This window comes from Myotis nattereri (genome assembly GCF_964212035.1).
Source record: "Myotis nattereri genome assembly, chromosome: 5".
Taxonomy (NCBI): domain Eukaryota; kingdom Metazoa; phylum Chordata; class Mammalia; order Chiroptera; family Vespertilionidae; genus Myotis; species Myotis nattereri.
The window spans coordinates 95700588-95726052 of NC_138080.1; the positions used below are offsets into that span (position 1 = coordinate 95700588).

The 25465-nt window shown below is 41.9% G+C and overlaps 1 protein-coding gene across 3 annotated transcripts in view; it reads right to left on the reverse strand.

Moving 5' to 3' along the window:
• EBF1 (EBF transcription factor 1) overlaps nt 1-25465 on the reverse strand; it is a gene marked incomplete at its 5' end in the record, with an annotated part of 391651 nt that overhangs the window by 113119 nt on the left and 253067 nt on the right. For 2 of the 3 annotated variants that reach the window (XM_081090863.1, XM_081090862.1), the window contains one exon: nt 15519-15660. In XM_081090863.1, coding sequence (XP_080946989.1) covers nt 15519-15660 — 142 coding nt within the window. The remainder of the gene's footprint in view (nt 1-15518; nt 15661-25465) is intronic. The other variant, XM_081090864.1, reaches the window with a different exon arrangement.

Consider the following 25465-nt stretch of genomic DNA (forward strand, 5'->3'; position numbering starts at 1 on the left):
AGACAGAGCTGCAAAGAAGAGTGGGAATTCCACTTATATTTGAACTTCATGAGGATTGACTCAGCTTTCTCAGCAATTACTCGGTGGGGTCTGGGCTCAACCTGAATGCCAAAGAGCAAACACTCACACTTGCCTGTTTGTGATTCATTTTATTATTGGATTTAATTATGCGAAAAGTCCCCTCTACATATCAAAACCCAGATTAATCTTCCTCCCTCAGATGCCAGCTTTCAAAATGTTCCTGCCCTGACCAAAAGCTTTCTGGTGTTTCCCATTAGCCTACACATCAAGTCCACCTCATGAGTCTGGCCAGTTCTCCCTTCCAACCTCATTCCTCAGCTCTCTCCAATTGCAGGCAGGACTAGGCAGCAGTTAAGGCCACTAGCTCTGGATTCAGGAGGCCTCAGCTTGCTGTCCAGCTTCCTCACTTAGCAAATTACTTGGGCAAGTTACTTTCCTTAAGCCTCCATTTCTACCACTTTAATTGGAAGTAATAATTATGAGAGAAGCCACCTCATGAGGTGGTTGTGAGGTTTACATGAGTTAACCTGCATGTACAGAGTGTGCAATGAATAAAAACGTGAAAGAAGACCAGAAGTTGCAGGAGAAGGAGGAGGAAGACAGGGAAGAAGAAAATGAAGAACTCAATGACAGGCTCTCCATATTCACTGTCTCCCAACATACTTTGCACATCCCTACCATTTCTTTTTCTGGAAGGTTATACCACTCACTTCCACCCAAATAGTATTTGCCAAGAAGACTGGTCTTCTGTGTGAGGCTATTTCTTTCCATCTCCGTCTACACTAGCCCTTCAGGGAGCTTTTTCATGTCTTTCCCATTCATCTGCCACTTACTGCACTTTTCCTTCAACTTTTATCTTGATATATGTATGTGTGTATGTGTGTATGTGTGTAGCTGGGCATGTATGTATTATGTAAATCAACCCTACTGTCAGCCAACCCTATGCATCCCTTGCAGGCAGGGACCTCATTCATTCACAAACTGGATAGACAGCTCTCTGCACTTAATCAATATCTGACAATTAACTTGCATGTTATGTTTTCACAGGGCTTGTTCATACATTATCTCAATTATTCTTAATATCAACCCTGAGTTGTAGGTAAGCAGATGTTATTCTAAATTTCTACTTTACAAATGAGGTAACTGATCTCAGACACTCATTTGAACTTGAGATTTTTCGAATCCACATTGGTTAACAAAGTCAAATATTTAAAACACCCAAACTACCCTTAAATTGTGGTATTTATTTAAAATTTCTGCTCAGTTTGGCTAAAATATTCACTGTAATCATATAAACACAGCCAACGTCCCATAAAATCTTGGTTGTGCAATTCTTTATTCCCAAGATAGAGGGTGGATATTTATTAACTTTACAGAATATTACTTCTCTGTTTCCAAGTAAAGTTATTTTCCCCTTAAGACTCAGCCCCATGTATGAATTATAGTAAAATCTTTCTCTACCTTCTTCTATTTCCATGTTCAAAATATGGCATCCTCATATAATGCCGCAGGTGCCAACTTAAACACAGGAGCATTGAAAACACTGCCAGACTTCCAGGCTGAGAAGCTTTTCTATTGTTACAAGTTGGGCCGCTAAATACACAGAGTTTGAACATCTAATACCAGTGATAGCAGCACTATGAGGACTTACAATTTTAAAGCGTAGGGTAGTTCCCCTTAACTTTCATTCTCAATCTGGACATTTTCCACCTCAGTGGTGTGTTCATTATATAATTTTGCACATATACAACATAATAAAAGTTTACTGATTAAATAGGTTATCATAAAACAGTACTTCAACATTTTCCCCATCCATTTTCTTTTTTTAATTTTATTTTCAACAACAAGAGTTGGATTCCACAGGCTTTAGCTAACCAAATCAAGAAGAGTTTCTAGGATTTTGCCAAAGTTGAAAGGTAGAGGAATCTGAGGTACAACTTTATAGATTTGTTGCATGTAATAGTTACTGGAAGAACACAGCTGGTTTGATGATTCAGCCAGATTTTAGCAAAGAATGACAAAAATTCTCTTTTCTCCTCTATAAAGAAATGATAAAATACATTGGAACTGCTGAGACACATTCCCCTCACCCATCACGCCACACATAATGTCCCTAAAAGCATCTACCTCAGGCCCAGCACATGGTAGGTGGTCATATTATTGGCTTGCCAACTGTGCTCAAAAGAGAAGTAGACAAAGAATAAGGAATTAAATAAAGTTCACCATTTGTACCAACCACATTAATTTTAATCAGTCTTTTAAATAACATCTAAAGTCTACTGCTATTTGTATGTATTTTATATATACTCTTCTCTTGAAACTTTTATTACTTTGCCCCAAAGTTGATGAAAGAAACCCATGTGGCCCTGGCTGGTTTGATCAGTGGTTAGAGTGCTGGCCTGTGGTCTGAAGGGTCATGGGTTCAATTCTAGTCAAGGGCATGTACCAAGGTTGTAGGCTCCATCCCCAGCCCTGGTCTGAGCGCATGTGGAAAGCAACCAGTGACGTGTCTCTCTCACTTCGATGTCTCTCTCTCTGTGTTTGCCCTCCCTTCCATTCTCTCTAAAAAATCAATGGAAAACAATATTCTTGGGTGAGGATTAAAAGAAAGAAAGTTATGTGTTGAGACGAGGCCCCAAACCTGGCATTGCCTGTGCCTCGATTGCCCATGTTTTCCTGCTGCACGTCTCCCCAGAACTACAGGTGATGAATGTGGGTTTGAACGACTGATGTCCAGTTGATTACAACTGTCTACTAAATAAGCCAGCAACGTGGGAGCATATGTTCGCATATACAATATTGGTTAATTTCACAGGTTGGGATAAAAATATATTAGTACTTGGGTTCTGCTTTCATGCTTAGTAGTCAGAGAAGTATTTGGCCAATTCAGACCTATTTCTGTGCTCTGTGGGCTGGCGAGTGTTACTTTTGTGTTTTACTTTTCCTTCTCTGGTTACCATCTGGTTTCCCAAGTCTGTTAGCCTCTGTTATGACTGAGCATACGTTTAAGCAGGATTTTAATTACTAGGTCATCTCCCTGCCAACTTTCCAGAGGTAGGCTGGCAGAAAAATCCTACAATCCATGCCTCAGACTTTCTCTTGCTCCTCTCCAGGTAAATCTCTTTTTTTCTTTTCTTTCTGAGGATGCTAAAGTCATGCTGATGGCATCATATTCATCTGATAAGGATGATGATCACCTAATTTCTATAAAGTTTCATTTCTGCCCACTGAGTATTTCAAGTTGCAGGGCTGGCACAGGGAGGCTGAGATGGGATGCCCGATAGCGTGACGTGATACCAGGATTTTTTATCTTAACCCAGAAAAGCACCTTCCCATATATCACTGCATATGCCAACTAGTGTTCCCTGGGGATTGAGCACAGATCTGGCTTTTCAATTTGCCTTTGAGTAACGTGGTCAATTTGCTTCCATTGAAGCAGGAGTTATATTACGTGATCAAATAGCAGGAGAACTTCTCTCCACCTCTGAAGGACTAGTATAGCGTGAGGTGATTAGCATTGACTTAACAGTGGAAAAGAACAGTGGTGATGACCGCCTTGTGTCAGCTACCTGGAGGTCCAATGCTACAGGTGCAACACCGAACCCTTCTAGGAGCCACAGCCAGCTCTTCGAAGGATGGCCTCCGTTTCCCTCATTGCTGAATGAAGAAAATAGTAGTGCCCTCCTATGGTGGTTGAGAGCATTAAAAGAGATGATACCAAGTGCTTAGCACTGAACCTGATAATAATAGATGCTCAAAGCCTGCTCTTGTAAGAGCAGAATTATCTTCACTGCAAACACTGGTCTCAAGCTAGCATTTTCCTAGGCAAAGAGTTCTGTTAGCCTGTGATGAAGAAAATACATTGACTCACATCTCCAAGTAAAAGAGAAACCAACCTAGGAGAAATTTCCAAATTTGTTTTCTCAGAAACGGATCTCAGACCCAGCACACCTTCCCAAACAGCCCTTCCACAAGCTTCTGGTATTTTGTCCCCACATGGAATTTTGGACATTCTTTCCCCTCCACCTAGAAAGCTCTTTCCTCTTTGCTTGATGGAATGGCATTCATTTTTATTTTAAATTTTAAAAGTATCCCTGGTTCTTCAGACTTGGCCGAGTCCCCCTGTTGAAAGCTCTCTTAGCAGTCTATATTTCTCCTTATCATGCTTATCATCATTACACTTTACATAATTCTGTGTGCAATTATTTGCTTAATATCAGCACACAGATACGCACACCCACGACTATATGCCTCATAATGTCAACAGCTATCCCTGCCTGTTCACCTCTGCATCCCTATTGTCTAATATAGCAGGCCGCCAATAAATATATGTTAAATAGATGAATGAGGGAATGGGTGAATAAGCACATGAACGAAAGAAGAATGATCAGAATTGGTAAGATACTGAGGAACCAAACAGAGTAGCTTAAACGTTGAGAAGTCTTCTGGTGGTTATTAACAGTTGTCCCTACACCCTCACTGTGCTTCCTCGGTGGATAAGCAACCGACTCTGTGGAATCCAGTTTCCTAGGCTGACTTGGCCCTCACTCCAGCTGCGGACACTCCATTCTCTTGGGGGTTAAAATTAGCACCAGTGTGTTCCCCCTACAGCAGGCTCTCATCATGCAAGGGCCCAGGTGGATCTTGCTGACAGATGTTAAGGTTAGAAGGAAGGGTAGCAGCCAGATGAGAAAACAGAGCCACCCCTTTCCGGAGGTACCAGCGCTTCCTGTCTTTAGGCCTGGCTGGTTCCTGCCTGCCCCACCCCTCCCCCATGCATCAGTTTCAACACAGTTGCTGTTCTTTCTGTCATTTGAACTCAAATCCTATCTGGGAAATTGATGGGTGATCCTGCCCCTGACTACACAATGTCAGCTCTGCTCAGTGTCCAGCTGGATCCATGTATATTACCATAATGCACTGCCTGGGTGGACCCGGCTGAGTCTGTCCTTGACTCAAATCCTCCCTTTCTACACTAATTTCTCCTCTTCAACATACAGACACTGCTTGTTTAAAAATACAGCGTTAACGGCTTGGGAGATGTTTGGGGTTTCGTTTTTTAAATCCTTACCGGAGGATGTTTTCCATTGACTTGCGGCCCGCAGGCCACATGCCTCGTTTATTTGGCCCATGTTAGCCTTTGAGTTTGACATGTTTGTTTTACAGAGAGAGCAAGGGAGAGGGAGAGAGAGAAACATCAATGTGAAAGAGAAACATCAATCAGGTGTCTCTTGCAAGCACCCCTATGGGGGATGGAACCCGAGACCTGGGTATGTGCCCTGACCAGAATCGAGCCCTCCCTTTAGGACATGGGACAATGCTCTAACTACTGAGGAGAACACCAGCCAGAGTGGGAGACATTTTGATTTTTAAAATCCTATGCGGACATTAAGTCTGTTCTAATGATAAACTGAGCTAAAAATATTATTTTTAAATAACAATATTTGACTTTAAAAAAATTTTCCCCCTGGGTCCTATTTCCTGGTAACTATAAAGAATTACTACTTCCCCACCCTTAACAACTCTAAAACTGTTTCCCATACTTCAGTCCTGGCTTTGCTGCACCTCAGTACCACTTACATTATGACTTATTATTTAGTTGCAATTCTGTTTATATTGACGTACTTTCTCTTTAAACTCAGTCTTGCCCTAAGCAATAATAGCTGTGAGACTTTAAAATGCTTTGGTGATTTTTGTTTTTTGATTTTTTTTTTTTTTGCATTCAAATAGATAAATACTAGTATATATTTTTAATTTTTTAAAAACATTTCCCCCCATCTCACATACTGCATGGGAAACCTAGTCTAAAGTTCACTGCTGAACATTGAGTGGATTAAACACTATACCATTTCAGTTGAAGGAATTCAGAGAAAAGAACGTCAGATTAGAGCTACCTAAGGCATACGTGGCTGTGTAAGCCACACTTTGTGGCTTTTCCAGGCCTCCTGGAACCCACTGTGAACCTCCTGCAGAAATGCCCATGGTGGAGGGAAGTTGGCCTTAGATCTGTCCTGTGGAATGACCATGACTTTGGGGGCCATTCATCAAGGCAGTGTGTATGGCACCCCCAGAGATAGACCTCTCACAGAATCATCAGGGTTCAAACAACAGATCATCATAGCTTAAAGGGCTCTACCAAGGCTGCACCCCTTTAATAGATGAGGAAACTGAGGCCCAAAGAAATCAAAGTACATACTCAAGGTCATGAGCAAGGCAGTGGCAGTGCTCTGTTCTTATTTATTTCTGCATGCATAACTGAAAATGTTCAGTCAAATATGATTCTAACCCACTCCTGGCCACACTGCCCCCTAAAGATATTATCTTCAGAATGTGTGTGGCAGCACAGAGAAACTTTCACTGGCATATTCGCCTCATCTGAATCCTCTAAAATTCTCCTGAGGGAAGGTACTCAGGCAAGTAAGTAGAAAGAGGCCCTTGGTTTAGAGAACAACCAATTACACAAATAATCAAAACTGGAATTATGATGTTTTTGTAATCAACTGTAAGATTAAAAAATTAGCCTTTAAAAAAGTCTGCAATTGCCCAGCAGGTGTAGTTCGGTGGTTGCATGTCGATCTGTGAACCAGGAGGTCACGGTTCAATTCCCAGTAGGGGGCGTGCAGGAGGCAGCCCATCAATGATTCTCTCTCATCATTGTTGTTTTTATCTCTCTCTCCCTCTCCCTGTCTGAAATAAATCAATACATATATATTTTTAAAAAATAAAAATAAAAAGTCTGCCATTTTCTGTCCAAAATGTAAGCAGAAAGTACTGCTCGCCTCCCCCACACCATCCCCCACATACTTATTAAAGTAAGTTAGGTGTGGCGCATTCATTTATTAGATCACACAAAATATCAAATACTGGAAGTTTCCCACAGTTGATGGGCCTGTCGAGAAATTTATATAAGGAAACAGCCTTCCAGAATTCGTATCAGTTTCCCGTGTTATTTGGAGCGTGAGGCTTAGTAACCCTTCAGTACCTTAACAAGGATACGGTTAGTATCCTAACACCTAACGCACAATCTCACAGTTTTTTCGTGATCTCCTTTTTCTCGGCCTTGCATACATGCCAGAGAGCCCATATGGTCAACATATGATTTCTGCAGAGATGAGTTAGAAGATCCTTGCAAATAAATAAAATATTACCAGCCCCCTTGTTAACTTGCCAGCCCCAAAGACAACATGCCAGTCATCAAATAAAATCAGCATTTTCTTTATTTGACTAGCACAATGTGGTCTAGCCACAGGAAAAACAGGTTATTGAAGGAAAATGAACTATAAGGTAAACATAAACATACACAGCATGCCCATCAAAACATAAAAAGACATGCTCTGGGCTAACTTTTGAAAGGTCTATTTAAGATACCAGCATAAATTGCCTTCCTTGTATTGGAAAAAAAAGGAACATGAGAGATGAGATGAAAAGAATTGAAGCATAATGTTCAGAGCAAGTGGTAGGGGTTCCTGGGTTTGACCACATCTACAGCTTATGTGCTGTGCATCTCTGGGCAAGGTGCCTAAATGCTCTTTAGCCTCAGTTTCTTCATCTTACAGTGGGGTGTCTATAGCACCTATGTGCCAGCATGATAAGGGCTCAATGAGTGTGTATTGTCGTTATTCTTGATACTTCTACTATTACACAGAGCTACACAGTTAGGTAGATCTGTGGTCCTGGCCCAGGTCCATGTCTGATTAGTTTTGTGGCTTTGGATAAGTTACCAAGCCTCTCTAAAGCCCAGTTTTCTCATCTGTAAAATGGGGATAATAATTATTATGGGTCCTTATATTTGTAAGGATTTGATAAGATTATAAAAATAAAATCATCACCACAGTGCTGGCACATAGTAAATGCTCCATAAATGTTAGTTGATATTAGTCCAAAAATAACAATAATAGCACTAATAATATATATTGCTACCTGGCCTGATCATCATTAAGCCAGACAGCAAAGTCTGAGCACTGTTTCTCCTTTGTCACCAATGCTGTTGGTGGTGTCATATTCAAACAAGGATAACGTGGACCACCTGCTTCTCAGTGACCCATGGCTCATGCACTCTTTAATCTGCCTGACACTGACAGCTTGCTGGCTACCAAGTTCCCAGTGTTGCGATTTCTGGGGTTACCTGCTTTATGGATTACTCAGGTAATGGGTCAGTCTTCACTTAGATTCTTGTTCATTATCTTGACTTCTTGCCGAGTCCTTTCCATGGTGAGGGAAGACAAAAGACAAGTTTCCCACCGCTCAAAGCAAAAGGCCTGATTTGATGCTTGAAAATCTGGGGCCGTCATGCTCTGCTTTGTGACACATCTGGATATTCTTAACCTTAATGTGCTGTTCTTGCATCTGTCTTGCTTTCTCAAGTAGGAAAATCAATTGATAAGATGTAATATGCCACCCTTGGTAACAAAAATAAAAAATTGCTGCTCTATTTTTCTACTTAACTTTGGACCCTGCACCAAAATGCTCTTGCCAAAGGGGGCCTGACTGGAGTTCTAACTGAAACTCTAAGTGTAAAGCTCTGGGTCCCTCAACCTCTGCCTGTGGGATCTGAAGGTGCGTTTCTGTCAGGAGGCTGGAGAGATTTTACAGACAACCTTCTATGATCCTTGGAATCCCAGAAACACCTGCAAGCCTAGGCCAACCTGGATTGCATAGGCATCAGGGGTGGACCCCCAGTTCTCCAACATCCTGTGTAACCAAATGACCTTTTAGTTGTGCAACCCCTGAAATTCATACTTGCCAGCCAGCACACCATGACAAGTGCAGAGAGCACTAAACGGCTTTTGACAGAAAGTAGCTATGTGAGCCTGAGCTGGTTGCATCCCCTCTCTGGGTCTCTAGGAGATCTGTTTCATGGCCTCCATGCTTGAATGGCTCTTCACTCAGCATGTGCTGTGACTCGGCCATTGACCATGGTGGGAGAGGAGAGAAATTTGGGAGGGTGCATCTCTTTTTGTTGTTTGGTTTATTTCCACTCATCCCATTTTAATTTTGGGATCAGACAAGTAATTTACATTTCCTAGGTCAAATAATAGCAAGCCTTAAAAAAAAAATAAAAAAAAAAAGGTCTCTACAAGTTCAAAAAGAAGTCAATAGGTAAACTCTTTCTAAGCTAATTATAAAAAAATAGTGAATTCATAAGCCAAAACCATCTAGAAAAAGAACCCTCAAATGTTTGACTTTCTTCCTATTTTGAATACATGCACTGTTGACGGAATGAGAAGTGATCAGGGGGACGGCTTCAAGGCACAGCCAACTCCCTGGTGAGCTTCCAGAGGCTGGCAGGGAAGGGCAAAGTTATAAGCAACTCAGAGCAATCTTGCCCTGGGCTCTCATGGCACAGAAGCAGTTCATGTAATTACAACTGAGTTCATCAAAGCCCTGCTTGGTTGGTGCCTCCCCACCACCCCCACCGCCCCCCCCCCCCCACCACCACCACCACCATTTCACAACTGCCACAACCAGGGCCTGAGCATCCTACGTGGGCCTGCGTGACCTGGCCCTCGGCAGCCAGCCCAGCCTCCTCTCCTGCCATCCCTGGAGCAGCAGGAGCCATCCCTGTCTCTTTTGGTGCCTTGAACTCACTTAAGCAAAACAGCCTTTTATATGCTGTCCTCTCTGCCTGGAAATTCGTTTCTGTCCCCTTTGCCTGGTGAAGACTTCTTCATCTCTTAGGTTTGGACATAAATGTGATTTCCTCATAGAAAGGCTTCCCCGACACCTCACTCTTCCTCACTCCTCTTGTGGGCCCTCTTTTATGCACAACTCTAAGGAGTTAGTTAGAAGTTTTGCTTAATGTCTTTCTTCTCTATTTACATCATAAATTCTGTGGAGACAGGGACTGTATCTGCCTTGGGCTACTGTACCTAGCTTAGTGTATGGCATGTAGTGGATGCTTAGTGTGAATGAATGCGTGAAGGAATGATTTGAAGTTCACTGTTGCTGACATCTTATTCTCTGGCTAAAGATCCAAAGGAAGGGCTAACCTAGAAATAACCAGGGGATTTCTCTGTTCTCTGAAGTCCTGTCTCTCCAAAGGCATCTCCTGAAATAGGTATCAGACTAGGAAAGTGTCAACGCTTCCGTTCAGAACACCCCAAAAATGGGCATACTAAAAGGAGGTCTAAAGATGACCCAACCCAGGTCTCATTGGAAACATACAAAACTGAGGCCACGGAAGCAAAGTGGGCTTCCCAGAGTCACCCCGCTAGTTAATGGCAGAGTCAGGACCAGAATCCAGCTCTCCAGTCAGACAGGTGGATGCTACTTCTAATAGACCCAACTGAGATTCACTGGCTCCTTCTTAGGGCCTCGTTACACAGAGGGGAGAAGAGGAGGCCGCTCCGTTCTGTTGGAAGCTCTATGCTGTCTCCCAAGGAGTAATCTCCAGGCCTGACCCATCTTTCTCCATGTCCATAAAACAACAAATTTAAGTGCAGCTGGGCACCAGGAGGCACTGGGACTGGATACCCAGGGGCAAGCAACGGAAGCAAACACTGCTGCTGTCTGGAGCAAACGGATTAAAGAAGGTCAAATGCTAAAGAGCAAGAACAACACCATGTTGTCAGGGACAGCTGGGAGGGGACACTGCAGGGGAAAGGTCAGAGCTAACTGGTGGTGGGGCACATGGGATTCTGTTTCTCTAACACCATAACCACAGCACGGAGAAGGCCCGGTGATTGTGTCACCACTCTCTCTATAAGTACTTTCCGTTTGACCAAACCCCACTTTTGTTTTGATTCTGTTTATTTTGGGATTCTGGCACAAGCATACTTCACATCTCAATCTGTATAATTACTTTGAAGGGACATTCAATTCATTCGTATCTGATGCCCACAAAAGCTAAATGTCCATCGTTTTCCATTTTTAAAAAGTAGGGGTATTTTAAAGCATCTGTATTTGAGCCAAGAAACCAAGTAGGGCCTCAGGTCAGAACTCATGAACATTAAATGTTCATCTTCTAAAAACTCTTGATTAATCACAGATCTACTTATTTTTAAAATAAATATGAAGATAGTACAAATACACAACAATAATAAATATCCCTAAATCTGAAGAATAGCTGACTGGGGCCTTAACCCTAGTCAGGGACAAGGCATGGCTCCCTACCCTCTCAGACTTCCCCAGTGATCAGGAAAGTCCTCCAATAAATAGTCCATAAAGGGGGGAGAGTGGAGAGAAGAAAAAAAGGAAGTGAGAAAAACACATGCACATCAAAATTTTTAAGTCCCCTAAAAAAATGAGCATTTGAACTGCTTGTCAGACGGCTTCCTGACAAAGCCACCAGAGTGTCTTCACTGGCATTTGCATAAACGCTGCCGGTGAGTTCACCACAGCTGCGAGCGCTAATGGTACATAAAGCAATTTAGTCACTTCTCCCGGCACCGATGTCAGGATGATGAGCACCAGCTCTTTGCCTTGTTGCATATTAGATCATTAGGTAATAAAGTGTTAGCTCGTGCAAGCTCACAGGGTCCCTGCACTATAGCTTTGTGAGGGCACCACATTTTGCCATGGGGGTGGAAAGTATAAAGACACTAATACCACAATTGGCCTTAAACCCAAGTAAACACAACCTGAAAGTCAGGAGAACAAGGGCAATATCAATACTCGCAAAGCCCTTTGAAGATCCCCAGTGCACAGTCCCAGGAATTTGCCCAAGTTGGGGGAGACAGGGCAGGCACACAAGCCGGAGCTGTACACAACCATGGGGCAACAATTCAGTGTCTTTGGCCCTATGTCTGCACTTTTTCAAAAATCAGAACTCTAAGAGCAGTGACGTCCTGAGGCTGCCTCTCACCCCACGCATACCTCTCCCATAAAGCTATTGCTTAAGGAGGAAACCTCACTACCTAAACTCTCCCACACTCTCCCAGCAAAGAACATCTCAGTATTTATGAATGAGGAAAAAGAGGGTGAGAGCAGTTACCAACAGCTTCAGCAAGCAGGGATTCAGTCACCCTCTGTGGATCACATAAGATTCCAGGAAATAAATTTGCCTTTGTCAACTCTTTTACTTGAAATACAGGGACAGTTATGTGAGCACAAGGGTTGTGAGTGTGTGGGTCACACAGGGAGACTGCATGAGTGTGAAGCATGGTCTCTCTTTCTCTCATTCACAGAAAGATTTGAGCCACGAAAGGGAACTTTCCTCCAACTGTCTGACACGCAGGATATAAATAGAGATGTGCCGCAGCTCAAAATAAGTCAGGCTACCTGTAAACGAGATGGTGAAAAGCCCATAATGAGGGAAAACGAAGGCTCCTACAGGTCACCTAAGAGGCGAAAATACTGGTTGTCTCACTGTGCAGTAGCTGCTGGAGGTGGGGGCGTGGGAGTGGAGGGGCCAAGGAGGGGGGTGTGGTTCTATAAGTCTTAAAAAGGGCAATTTCAAATAGGATTTTTCAATGGCCAGATAAAGTATTACCATACCCCAAATCAACATGAGTTAGCATCATAGGTCCACACCCACACACCACCCATGAAAGAGCCCATCGTCACCCTTTGCTGAGTAGATATTTATGTAGCTATCAACTTGAAGTGTCCACATGAGTGGGTGGTTATGTGTGGTTGGTTGATTAATTCTACAAAGAAGCAGATTTCCAGGGCACTGTTGTTACTAAGAACCTTAAGGAGCTGTCTACCCTTTGAATCTTCTGGAGAGAAGTGAAGTAAGGCTTTGGGGAGCGGGAGGCCACCTAGCTGAAGGAGGTAGGACATACCCACATCTCCAACGATGATTAACCATTAATAAATAGTGAAATGTCATCATTTTCTTGAATCATATGCTAATAATAACATGGCCAGTTGTGGACTGGTAAACTGAAGCAGAGAAATAAAATGTTGTCTTTAAAACATAAAATAGCCCTGGCCGGGTGGCTCAGTTGATTAAAGCGTCGTCCCATACACCAAAAGGTTGCGGGTTTGAGTCCCAGTCAGGGTACATATCTAGATTGCATATTCCATCCCTAGTCAGGGTGCGAATGGGAGGCGACCCATTGATGTTTCTCTCACATCGATGTTTCTCTTTCTCTCATTCCCTCCCTTCCTTCCACTCTAAAAATCAATAAAAACATATCCTCAGGTGAGGATTTTAAAAATTAAAAACTTAGAATAATACAATATCACCACTAAAATGTTAATGTGTATGCCTAGAAATAAAAATATTTGAGCTGGGAGGAAGCACAGAGATTCCAAATCGTTAGCCCATGGCTATAGTCCTCCTAGGTGACTTTTACCTCCACTTCTCTCTCCAGGGTTTAAAATTTTGTAATTAGTTGCCAACAATTAAAAATTAGGAGTCTTGCCAAAATGGAACATCTAGCCCCACTGGGCTTTCACTCCCCTTGGTGACAACTGCCTCGGGCCGGGGCGGTGGAGCACATCTCTTGTTCCGCAGTCTCCACCCAGCCCACTTCCCCTGTGTATGTGACCTGCCCCAAGCCAAGGTGCACATTACATCCCCCACCCTGAAGATCATCACCTTTGTTTTGCTAAGAAGCAAACTAAGGATCCCAAAAGGTAAGGTGACTTGTCCAAGGTCACACCAAGGGTAGAGGTGAAACTACAAATCTAATTTAGGTTCCCTGACGCCAATTGTCAGACTCTTTCCAACACATCATGATGCAAAATAATGTTCCTGGCCTCCACACCAAGAGGCGTCCTTTCTGTCTGGTTGTTTTCTGCTGTTTGTGTTGGTTTCTTCGGTGGAGGGACGATTGGCCTGGCACCCTGAGCTGTCTCCCAGCTTCCCAAGGGCAGGAATGGGAGCGGAGTGGGGTCTGTACCTGGAGCACATTTTGAAACTGTGAACCCATGGCTGGCACATTTCAAAGTGACAGTCAGTGTGTCCCAGACAGGACAGTACCTAACCAGTCACAGCCACAGACACGACTCCAGCTTTTAAGCCAGAGCTCTCCAAGCTGTGCCCACTAGTATTTACTTATCTTTTCCTCCTTCCTTTTACCTAAACATCTCCAGTAATACCATGTCTTAAGTGACTCCAAAGGTATTAAGAAGGCAGTAATACTGTAAAGTGAGGCTCAGAATAATTTTAAGTACAGAAATGGAACTGTGAATGTAATCATGAGCAAGTGTTTCAAATGGCCTCCTCAAAAAGTAATATCCATCCATCTCAGCACTAATGAAACCATAAAGTAACAGCTTTTGAAAGATGATGGTTTACCTTAAAAAGACTGTAAAACTAGATGTAGTGAAGAATCCTTTCTAAAAGTGTTACATCTGGCTAATTAATAAAAAGCAGTTTGTGTATTCCATAAGCACAGGCAAATAAAATCAGGCAAAGGATGATAATAATGGCGTGTTCATTCAAGTGGGATGCTGGCAGGAAAGGGAGTTTCTACCTGTGAACTACATCATGGACTGCTCACGCCCATGGAAGAGTCAGGCCATCAGTGTTCATTTGTATGGTAGTGTTTTACAAAGAATCCTGCTGATCTAGCAAGCTGGAAAGTGAAGTCGGGAAATGAGTTAAGAGTTTAATTTGAGGAGATGGTGAAAATCTAGCATGGTGATTGGTACCCAGTAGACTCAACTCAGTCACTGGTTCTTGGATGGATGGATGGATGGATGGATGGATGGAAGATGAGTGTATTGACGGATGGATGAATGGAGGGATGGGTGGATGGATGAATGGACAGGTGGATGATAGACAAATGAATGGATGGACAGAGAGATGGATGGAATGAGAAGATGAATGGATAGATGTTGCATTGATAATGGATAGATGGACAGATGGAAGTATGGATAATACGTTACACATGCATGTAGTACTGAAACATTCACACATATACTCAGTTGGGCCATGGTTCTTTTCAGTGGCATTCACTTTTCTTCATTTAATTTTTATCTGGTTTCCTCCAGTTCACTTTAAGGCACAACTGATTAGCCATAAATTCAAGACAAATGTGATTTCTCCCCACCAAAGGCTACGTACAGAAAGTAGGCTCTGCCACGTGGTGATGAGGGAAGGGGTCTGCACAGGGCATGGGAGAAACACTTAGTTCAGGCTGCATATTCAGATAGTGCCTCCAACCCAGCCTTTGGATTTTATCTCCAAATGCAGTTAAACATGTAGTCACAGCGATACACCATCAGTATTGCAAGGAGGATGGAGTTCATTGTACAACCAAGTCAACTGTAAGCTCAAAATGTGTCATGATTTTTGTGATCCTGCTTTGGCTTTTATTTGTCAGTTAAGTGGAAGCTTAAAATAAAGCAGCAATCCAGGTCTCCTTCTGTCTCAACAAAAAGGAAAGATACATCAACCAATTTCCAGGGTAGAAAACTGTGCAATAGGCAAGGGCAAGACTCAAAGATATCTTCCTGTCTTTAACTACTCAGCCTCCACATTCTTCAACAGGACATTGGAAATTTGAAATGGGGTAGAAAATGTGGTGGAGTTGGAAGAAAGAAACCAAAATAAATTCACAGTTAAAGGTAACAATGCCAACCAATGAAAATGATTCGCCTACCATGTTCCAGATAAGAGGGCGTACCTTCCGAGGGGTCAAGCCTCCGAGCCCTCCGCCCATGCTTGGAGTTATTGTGGACAAACATGTTATCAGAGACTGCCAGGACATGGCCATCCACATTGACTGTCGTAGACACCACGACCTGGAGACAGAAGAGAGAGATGAACGAACATTTTAATATAAAAGCACGGAGGGTAATAAACTCAAGTTAAATAAATAACAGCTGGGAGCTGAAGAAAATTGCATCGCGATTTCACATAATAACTGGTGCTTATGCTGTACAACTCTAACAAGAGGAGCTATTGATGAGCGGGTCTTTGGCATGGAACGCTTTTGATGCAGTTTTAAGTAAAATTGCACAGTTTATAGTTATACAGCAGAAGGTACACTGTTAACCATAATTTTAACAAGAGAATCTTTATTAGCATATTTTTTTACACAAGGGTGGTTGTGTTTCACCTAAATTACCCTTCAGTTTAGACACTGAAGCAGATATCACAGTTGATCATGCAAATAAAAAATCTTTTGAATCTTTAAAATATCCCCCTCTTCCCCCTCCTTCCCCTGTGTCAGGGTTAAGAGGATAGAGAAAAGAAAAAGAGAGGTTTTAGGGAGAGCTGGGATGCAGCTTGCTCTCCTGACTGTTTTTTAGGGGATTCTTGTACTTTTTTCTTCCTACATTCGTTCAGTTAACTGGACCAAAGCCCCCTTTGCCACCATCTCCACCATCACCACTACTCCCCCCCCCCCCCCCCCGCCAAAAAAATTCTCTGTTCAAGAAGGATCTTAGGTCTGTGTTTCAAAGATCCCTCCTACCCCCAAATGGTGACATGGGTCCAGGGTACAATTCACATACCCTGGCCACCTTATAAACTGATTCTGAACTCAGTTTGTCGGAAAGGTGTTTTCTCAGAGAATTTTGACTAAAACAATGAGAAGAAATGACCTACACTTCTCCTTATATTAAATGGGGAAGAGGATTAAAACTGAAACCCACAGAGATATGTTTATTCATGCGACCTCTTACAACCAAATATAATAATTGTCTGTAATTGCAGCTTCAGCTCCCACCTCGTGCTCTGACATGGGAAACAGCAATCAGCTGGCTCCCATTTAATCCACCTATTATGTTGACTAATTAACTTTGCTCGACAGTTTATTTCTTCCTCCATTATCAGCCCCTGTCAGCCGCAAGCACCCTGCAGCATAGGGGGGACCTCAGGCTCTTTGATTGATCACCGATAGATTGACATGCAGATTAATTTAATTAGAATCACCTCACTTGAGAAATGAAAGACAATGGCAAGAGGGCTAATAGATCTGCTCTCATAATGAGGCGAGCCTCCAGAGCCAAGCTGAGGGTTTCTGATTTATTTTGCTCAATTCCCCAGTTGCTTAGAAAGACTGGAGCTTTAATTGTTCTTGGTTTTGAGAGGCATTAGCTTCTGAGGAGGTGAAATGCTTTACAAGAATTGGCACGCACCAAGGCCCCCTTTCCTGGGGAAGCCTTTGCTCTGAGTTGGCCAAAGTGGGCACTGCATTCTAGAGTCTTGGGCAACAGGGCAGTTTCGTCACCTGATTTGGGCAGAGGGGAAAGTGCTGTGCCTTGGCCTGTGCCTGCAGATTGTCGGCCCTGCCTGACAAAGTGGTCCCCTGTGTGGACCCCTACACCCATCAACACCCATCAAACTTAAAAGTTCCCCTGCTCCTCACTTTGACCTAAAAGCCTCCTGGCAAAATATGGCGAATTTCCTTCCCCCCTGCCTCAAAGGTGGCAATGAACTGTGGGCTGTGCACACACTGCTTCCATAGAATCATGGGGCTGGGCTGATTTGATTGGTGTTTTTTCTTCGAGACTCTCACTTGAGGCCCTGCTCCTTATACAAAGCCCCTGGTGTCTGTCAGACCCAGAGGCAGAAGGAAGGACATGGGCCCATGGTCATGCTGCCTCCCAGGGAGGGCTTCCATGGGGTCCCCTAAATCCTCCTCAGGGCCCTCACTTTAACTCTCAGCAGGAGCTAGGCCATCCCCTGGCTTTATTTTTACTCTATTGTATTAAAACGCAAAGTAGACCATTGAGAGCATTCTCCTTAGTCACCTTGAATCCTAGCTAGGGCAAGTCATTCAAGGGAGGAGGTAAGTCTGAAGGAGCAGTGTGCAGCTTGGTTTTCCCTTTCTTCACAACTGACCAACCAGATCTGACACAGCCTGAAGCTCGTGTGTATGTCTCATCAATTGTAGGCTACTTTAAAAGAAGGAGGAGGAGGAGGAGGAGGAGGAGGAGGAGGAGGAGGAGGAGGAGGAGAAAATGGCCTATTCTTTTCATTTCAAAGAATATTATGTGTGGTGGCAGAGTCCGTATTATTTGAGGCAACGGAAATATGCCTTTCTTTTTAGTTAGGGAGATGACTTCGCAGGACATCTACAATTATATAACAGAGCTGACTCTTTCAAAGAAATTTTGATTTACTACGAGACCACAATTGAGTGGTCACTGGAGTCGTTAGCTGAAGAAACTATAAAAGGAATCCCAAACGGTAACTGTTTCCAGTGCCAGGAAATACAGAAAGTGGTTATTCTCGATGTCTGTCTTGAGAAAAAAAAAGCAATGACAATTCGCCATGCACCTGTAAGACAAAGCACTACAGGCTTCAGGCTTAAAATACCCAGTATTGTTTAAAGACATTTCATCTCCTTCTTACATTGGACAAAAACTGTTAAGAAAAAAAAAATTACACCCTCTATGTCTTTTTCTTGGAAAGAGAAGAATCACCAAGACCACATGTGTGATAAAATCATTTCATTGAAAGGTTCATTAAATTGGAGAAAGATAACACAGAGATTCCTCATGCTTTTAATTTCTAGAATATAAACATCCAATATGTTCCTCAGAAACCCACGGCACAATACATTTAAACTCCCCTATATCCCCAAAATAATTTCTCTCATTTCAATTTGGAAACGATCAGGATATATTTAAGTAAAATATAGGCTTAAATTAATCCACAGAGCAAGTTATAAATTTTTTAAAAATCTCACTGTGAAATGCAAAAGGGCACTGAAGTGTCCTTTAAAAAATAGGCCCATGGTAGGAGGGAAAAGGGCCTTTATAGTTTAACCCAAGATTAATGAGGTGCTGACACATTCATGCAGGCAAGGGGACAGACAGGCCTGCCAAATCTGCAACCTTCCCAAATTTTGTCAACAAAGCACAGCTTGAATTTGGGACAGATAAACATGGAAAATGACTTTACATTTGGAGTCGACCACCCCCTTCCCTTTCTACCCACTTCTTCATTCTCCCGCCCAGGGAACGACATGAAGGGAGTATGAGGAACAGGTCTAGTTAGAATTTTATGATAGCTGCTAGAGTTAAATCTTTAGTCTCTAGAATTGCACTGCCCAGTACAGTAACCACACTGATGGCTATTTAAATGTAAAGTAAAATGTAAAGTTCCATTGTTCCTGAGTCATCACGGCCACATTTCAAGTGGTCAGTAGTCACACGCGGCTAGAGGGCAGATAGAGAACATGTGCATCATTGCAGAATGTTCTGTTGGGCAACGCTGCTGTAGAATGGTTTTGAAATAAATTGTGCCAATTTACTCACTAGGATGCCCAAGTTATATCTCCTGAAATAAGTATTGGCTAAGTGGACATGTTTAGGGTTGTGTACATGTATATTTTCTGGAATCAAATTTCTATTGGATAAAGGGGCATACCCTTTTAAGATGGCAATCCAAAGATGTGCTGATGAACACCCAGCATGTACCAGGGTTCAACCTTCTAGGTGAAGGTACGCAGCGTGAGGGAATATAAAGGGCAGGAGAGAAGTCTGCAGCTGCCCACAGACTCTGAAGATTTTACATGGACATTTTCAATTTCTTGGCTCATCTTGGTGGTTCAGAATCTTCTCTGCTATATCCTGGATCTAGATACCGCTAAAGCTTATTATTTTTGCTATTTACTAGTACTCTCCTCTATTTAGAATTAGAAAAAAATCAACACACAAATTTTGATTCTTGATTCCCAAGCTTTCCTAGTGGATATGACTTTAACTTAACCTCTCAGAGCCCTAGTGTCCCTGAATCTCACATGGAAATAATCATAGTGGCCAACACACAATGTTACTGTGGGGTTGGCATTATGTAAAGTGCCTAGTATGGTTCCTGGTTCATACTGAACAATTAGCAAGCACCGATAATAGTAGTTGTGTAGCTGTTGCTTTTAAAGATGTTTGTGATGCTCAAAAAAAGTTTGAGAGGACATGCTGGGCCATGAAAAGGAACCAGCACAAACTGCTATTTCAAATAAAAAGATACAGAAAGTATTTCTTCCATGTCTACTCTTTTATCAGTCTAACAGTGAAACCATTTTTAAAGACCCTTGTGCTCACAACACATAATTATATAACTTAGGCCTCTTGTGAATTGCAAGATCTCACTGATTTATGTAACTTTGCTTTCTAGATCTCATCTACATCTCAGCCTGTTACACTCTGGGCTTGAAACTCAGTGAAATCTTACTGCTTTAAAAACAGTCTATAAATTAGACAGCTGATCAATTCAGTCTGGTGTTTCTAATACTTCATTGGAATGAGGGGTTCTCTGGGAATTTTGTTGTTAGTTGGCATTTCTTCACTGCCATTCCTCAGGCTGGCCCTCTTCCCTTCGTACCAGGCAGGAGGCTGCATATGTCCCAACTATATTATCAGAAATTCATGAAGCATAATCTCTGTCTCATGAGAAGATTTTCAAAAAGACACAAGCAGCTAAATTTAGTCATGGGTGGAAGGTCACATTAACAGAAGTAGCAGCTCCTGTGGGAGGACCAAAGGCCCCAAAGAATTGAGATCTGTATCTTTAAACATTTCTACAATAAGTGTGGAGTCAGAGCAAAGGTAAGACCCTAACAATATCTTTAATATTTAAATTTAGAGTATCTTGATAGTAAGTACCTCCCTCCAAAAAATCATCACTTATGTGAATCAATTTTAAATGATTATTTTTTTAAAAATTATATATTTTGGTTTTCAATGCTGATATATAGTAATCTGGTGCAAGGGAATTAATGTTAAAGTTGGTTTTATATGGCTTACTTGTCTCTGAGTTTAGCTTATTCTATGTTTGCATTAGTTTAGGGCCCCTAATAGAAAGTATTGAATGCATTGGCTTTAAGCACATGAAATAAAAAGGCATTAAGCAACATTCAGGGACTAACAGTCGGCAATAAAAAGAAACAAACTATTGATACTCCTGGATGAATCTCCAGGGAAATACAGCAAGTGAAAGTAGCCAATACCAAAGGTTGCACATTGCATATTATGGTCTGAATTGTGTTCCCTCACCCCCAAAATTCATATGTTGAAGTCCTAACTTCAGAATGTGAACATACTTGGAAATAGGGCCTTTAGAGAGGTGATCACGTTAAAATGAGGCCTTCAGGATGGGCCTTAATCCAATCTGAGAAGAAGAAATTTGGACACACAGAGAGACACCAGGGATGTGAGAGCAAAGAGGAAAGACCATGTGAGGACACAGTGAGAAGGCGAACATTTGCAAGCCAAGGAGAGAGGTCTCAGAGAAAACCAACCCTGCTCACACCTTGATCTTGGACTTCTAGCCTCCCAAACTGTGAGAAAATATATTTCCATTTTTAAGCCACACAGTCTGTGGTATTTTTTATGGAAGCTATAGCAAACTAATACACTGCATGATTCCATCTCCTTAACATTCCTGAAATAGCAAAATTTTAGAAAAGGAGAACACATGAGTGTTAGCCAAAGGTTAGGGACAGAGGGAATTGTGTGGCTGCCATTAAAGCATAACAGAGGGACCCTTGTGGAGATGGAAATACCCAATATCTTGACTGTGGTGATAGGCACACAGACCTATACATCATAAAATTATATAGAGCTATAAACACATACACATGAAAATGACCACATGTAAAACTAGAAAAATGTGAATAAGATTGGTGGATGTATCAATGTTCATATTCTGTACGAATACTATATAGCACAATGTGATATTGTACTATAGTTTTGCAAAATATTACTATTGAGGACTAGGTAAAGGGCACACAGGATCACTCTATATTATTTCATACAACTGTGTGTGAATCTACAATTATTTCAATAAAAATTGACCTAAATGAAAGGCATTAGCAATCAAGATGTCTTTCAATAGGTGAAAGGATATACAAAACTGGTAATCCATAGAAAGGAATATTAAACAGCAATAAAAAGAAATGAGCTATCAAGCCATGAAAAGACATGAAGGAAAACCTTAAATGCATATTGCTAAATGAATGCAGCCAATCTGGAAGGACTATATACTGTATGGTTCCAACTATATGACCTTCTGGAAAAGGCAAAACTATGGTGACAGTGTAAAGATCAGTGACCCTCAGGATTTTGGGAGGTGGGAGGGAAGGACGAATAGGTGGAGCATAGGGGATTCTAGGACAGTGGAATATTATAAATCATACTTGAATTGTGGATACATAACATTCTGCATTTGTCCAAATCCATGGGCTACATAACATGAAAAGTGAACCCTAGTACAAACGAAAGGCTTTAGTTGACTCTACCGTACCAATATTAGTATATGAACTGTAACAAATGTATTCACTAATATAAGAGGTTAGGAGAAACGGGAGGGGGAATTGAGGGAGTCTATGGGGACTCTTTGTGCTTTCCCCTGATTTTTCTGTAAAGCTAAAACGGCTCTATAAAATGAACTCTATTCCTTCAAACGTCTGCCCTCCACCCCACACAGCCCACATTCTCCACCCAGCTGTCTGCTGAACCACTTATTAGAGACTCCTCGAATGTTAGTCACAAGAGACCCAAGAGATCAGCCAATCTAGTGGCTTCCAAAGGAGACAAGACTGCAGAGAGAGAATCCTAAGTGCAGCCACAGCAAGGCTGTCACTAAAGCATTCCGTGATTTCCTTTTGTTGACATGGATCAGATCATCTCCATATGGAAACACTGGTTATCTCACGCAGACGAGAAGCTCTGAGTTGGTAGGTTCACATGGCTTCAATTATTTTAAAATAGAGAGGGGGAATTTTACTCCATAAAGGCCATTAGGTTGGAAAATATGTCATCACATAAGGTTCGTAAACCAAAATGACAAAAGAGAGTCTCAGGAGTTATGATACCACAAATTTGCCCAACACTTCCTTTTACAGATAGCAAAACTGAGGCCCCAAAAGGTTTAAAAACATCCTCAAGGTCATAGGACAAGTTCACGGCAGAGGCAAGCCTGGAGGGAAACTTCCAGATTTCAGGTCCAGTTCTCACCCACAGCAGCCTCTGGCCTCTCCATACATTCTTCTGGCTTCAGGTCTCTCCCCTCTGACTCCCCCGGTATCTTCCAGTGAACACCTCTGGTGCCTACGTGACTGACTACACTTTAAGTAATTTTTACACAAAAATGGTCTGCAGTAGTAAGGCCTTCATTAACTTTGTCCTTTAAAATATCCTTCACTGATATGAAATAAGATATTCTCTAAAACCTGCCTGATTGCTAGCTTCTATCTGGTTGAAAGATCCCAAATAAGTCATTAAAAATTATGGAGGACACATGAACCTACAGGATGTAACGGAGTGAAACTGCTAGAATACGCAGTGAGTAACTGAATTAAATCCACACTTTAAGGCTCAAGGCAAAAACTCTCTCTTCTTTTAAGAATAAGACAAGGATGGATGTTTTTAAATCCTCAGATAATTATGTGAAATTAACTTGGATCCTTGGGAACTAGACTCAGTTTCTGTCTCCTGAACTGTGACACGTGCTACACATAAAAAGTTCATTGGTGACCTGAACCGTGTTTTTCTCTCTCTGGGTCAGGATACTTTTGATGACTCCTGACGGTGTCATTGGCATGTAACTGGTGCTCTCCAATTACGTGTACACTGGCCGTTTTAAGCAGCAGTGAGCCAACACATACAGAATTGCCTTGTGTGCTCTCTACCAACGGGTTATGGCACATGGATGTTGAAATTGGAAGAAAATAGCATATTGGTCAACAACTCCAATTCCAGGGTCAGGCATTCCTGAGTTTGAATCCCAACCAAGTTTATGACTTATTAGTTTGTAACCTTAGGTAAGTCACTTAATCATAGGAATAAGTTGTGGGCCTACTATTTGCCAGGCATTATTCCATGTATTGGAGAAGTAGCAATGAACAAGACAGATGAAGTATTTGCCCACAAAGAGCTTAGTTCTTAGCAGGGGCAGAGCAGGGTTTTTAGACAATAATTAAATAAGCAATGAAAGCAAATTTTGGAATATGAAAAGTTATAAGAAGAAAATAAAATGGGGAAGGGGATGCCTAAATGGGTGTGCTACTGTTGATTGAGTGATTAAGGAAGGCCTCCCTGAGGAGTGGACATTTTAGCTGAAATCTGAGTAAATAAGAAGCATTCAGCCAATCCATGAAGTGAGAAAATTTCCCAGGGAGAGGCAACAGCCAGTGCGAAGACCCTGAAGCAGGAATGAGGTCAGTATATTTGGGAAAGAGAAATGAAGGAAGAGAAGAAAGGCCAATGTGCTTGTTTGGAGCAAAGTAACAAGGAAAAGAGCGATAGGGGAAAAAAAAAGTCAGATAATACATGTAAAACACTGAGTCCTACAGGGTTTCACACATACTAAAAGCTCTATAAAAGTTACAAGTGAAAAAGTGAAAGCATATAATAATATCTTTTGTTGGGAAGTCTCGATAAGTATTGGCATCCTCAGAACCAATATCCATTGGCAACACTGATCAAACTGAACACTTTCATATCTATCTTTTCATGCATTTTACATTTTTTCAATAGCAGCTATACTTCACGTAGGAATTTATTTCCTCTAAGTGCAGAGCTACCACTCAACAAATCCAGCTCATAAGGATTCCTTCTCACTGATACATATTTTCTGCCGAGCCCCAGCAGAAGGCTCATGCCAAGACACATATTTGCCCAATAAGCCGTAATGGTTTAATATATCAGGTTGAAAATCCGCCATTTGTATTTACCATGTTCTGTGAATTAATCCTGGATTCAGAAACTATCATTAGAGCTGCTTTCAGTATAATTAATCAGCGTGGTACATCTTGAAATTATTCCGTATGAGCAGAGTGATTGCAGCCCGGGCCCCTAGCATTCTGTTTGGTAAAGAATTTAATTGCAAAATGTGCTGTTTGTCAAAACAATATGAGGCAGGGGGTGGGGGACAGTGGGAGAGAAGGAAAAGGGATGAGAATATTTTTGCCTTTATTTAAGTGCCTTTCCAAGCAGACCAAAAGTGCAGAGGTTGGGCCTGTATTTTAAGACTCCTCTAATGATACCCTATGACATATTGATTCAGAGTTTCTGTGGGTTTCTGAATAAATAACAAGGGTCCTCCATAATGTATAGAATTCATCCACCCAAAAAAGGGCAGAGAGTTGCCTTTTAATGTCGCTTCCCATGTCATCATTTTAAAGAGAACACACATTTCTGGTGGGAATTTTGGATGCACAACCTGGTGGTTTCTTCTTGTATTTTCTATCCTCCACTCTGAATGACTAAGAAGTGAAGGACGATTATTCATCCCCTCAGATAAACATGAATTCCGCTTGCTGTTCTCTTTGCTCTGGACAAATTATTCTTCTGGCACTTCCCAGGACAATTTATTCTTATACTTTAGCTCTGAGCATCAATGTTATCTCCCCACAAGCTTCCCCTGGTCACCTACTTTAAAGTAGATTCCCATCACCCACCCCACACTGTTATTCTCTCTTGTAATATCCTGTTTAATTTTCTTTACAGCAATAATTACAATTTTTAATGATTTGCAATTATAAATTTGTACACATGTGGAAGCTGATGGTAATTGTTCAGCGTACATCCATTTTCTCTTTTCTCAGGCTGTATGACTAGGCATTTGCAGGCCGCACTTGCTTATTATATACTA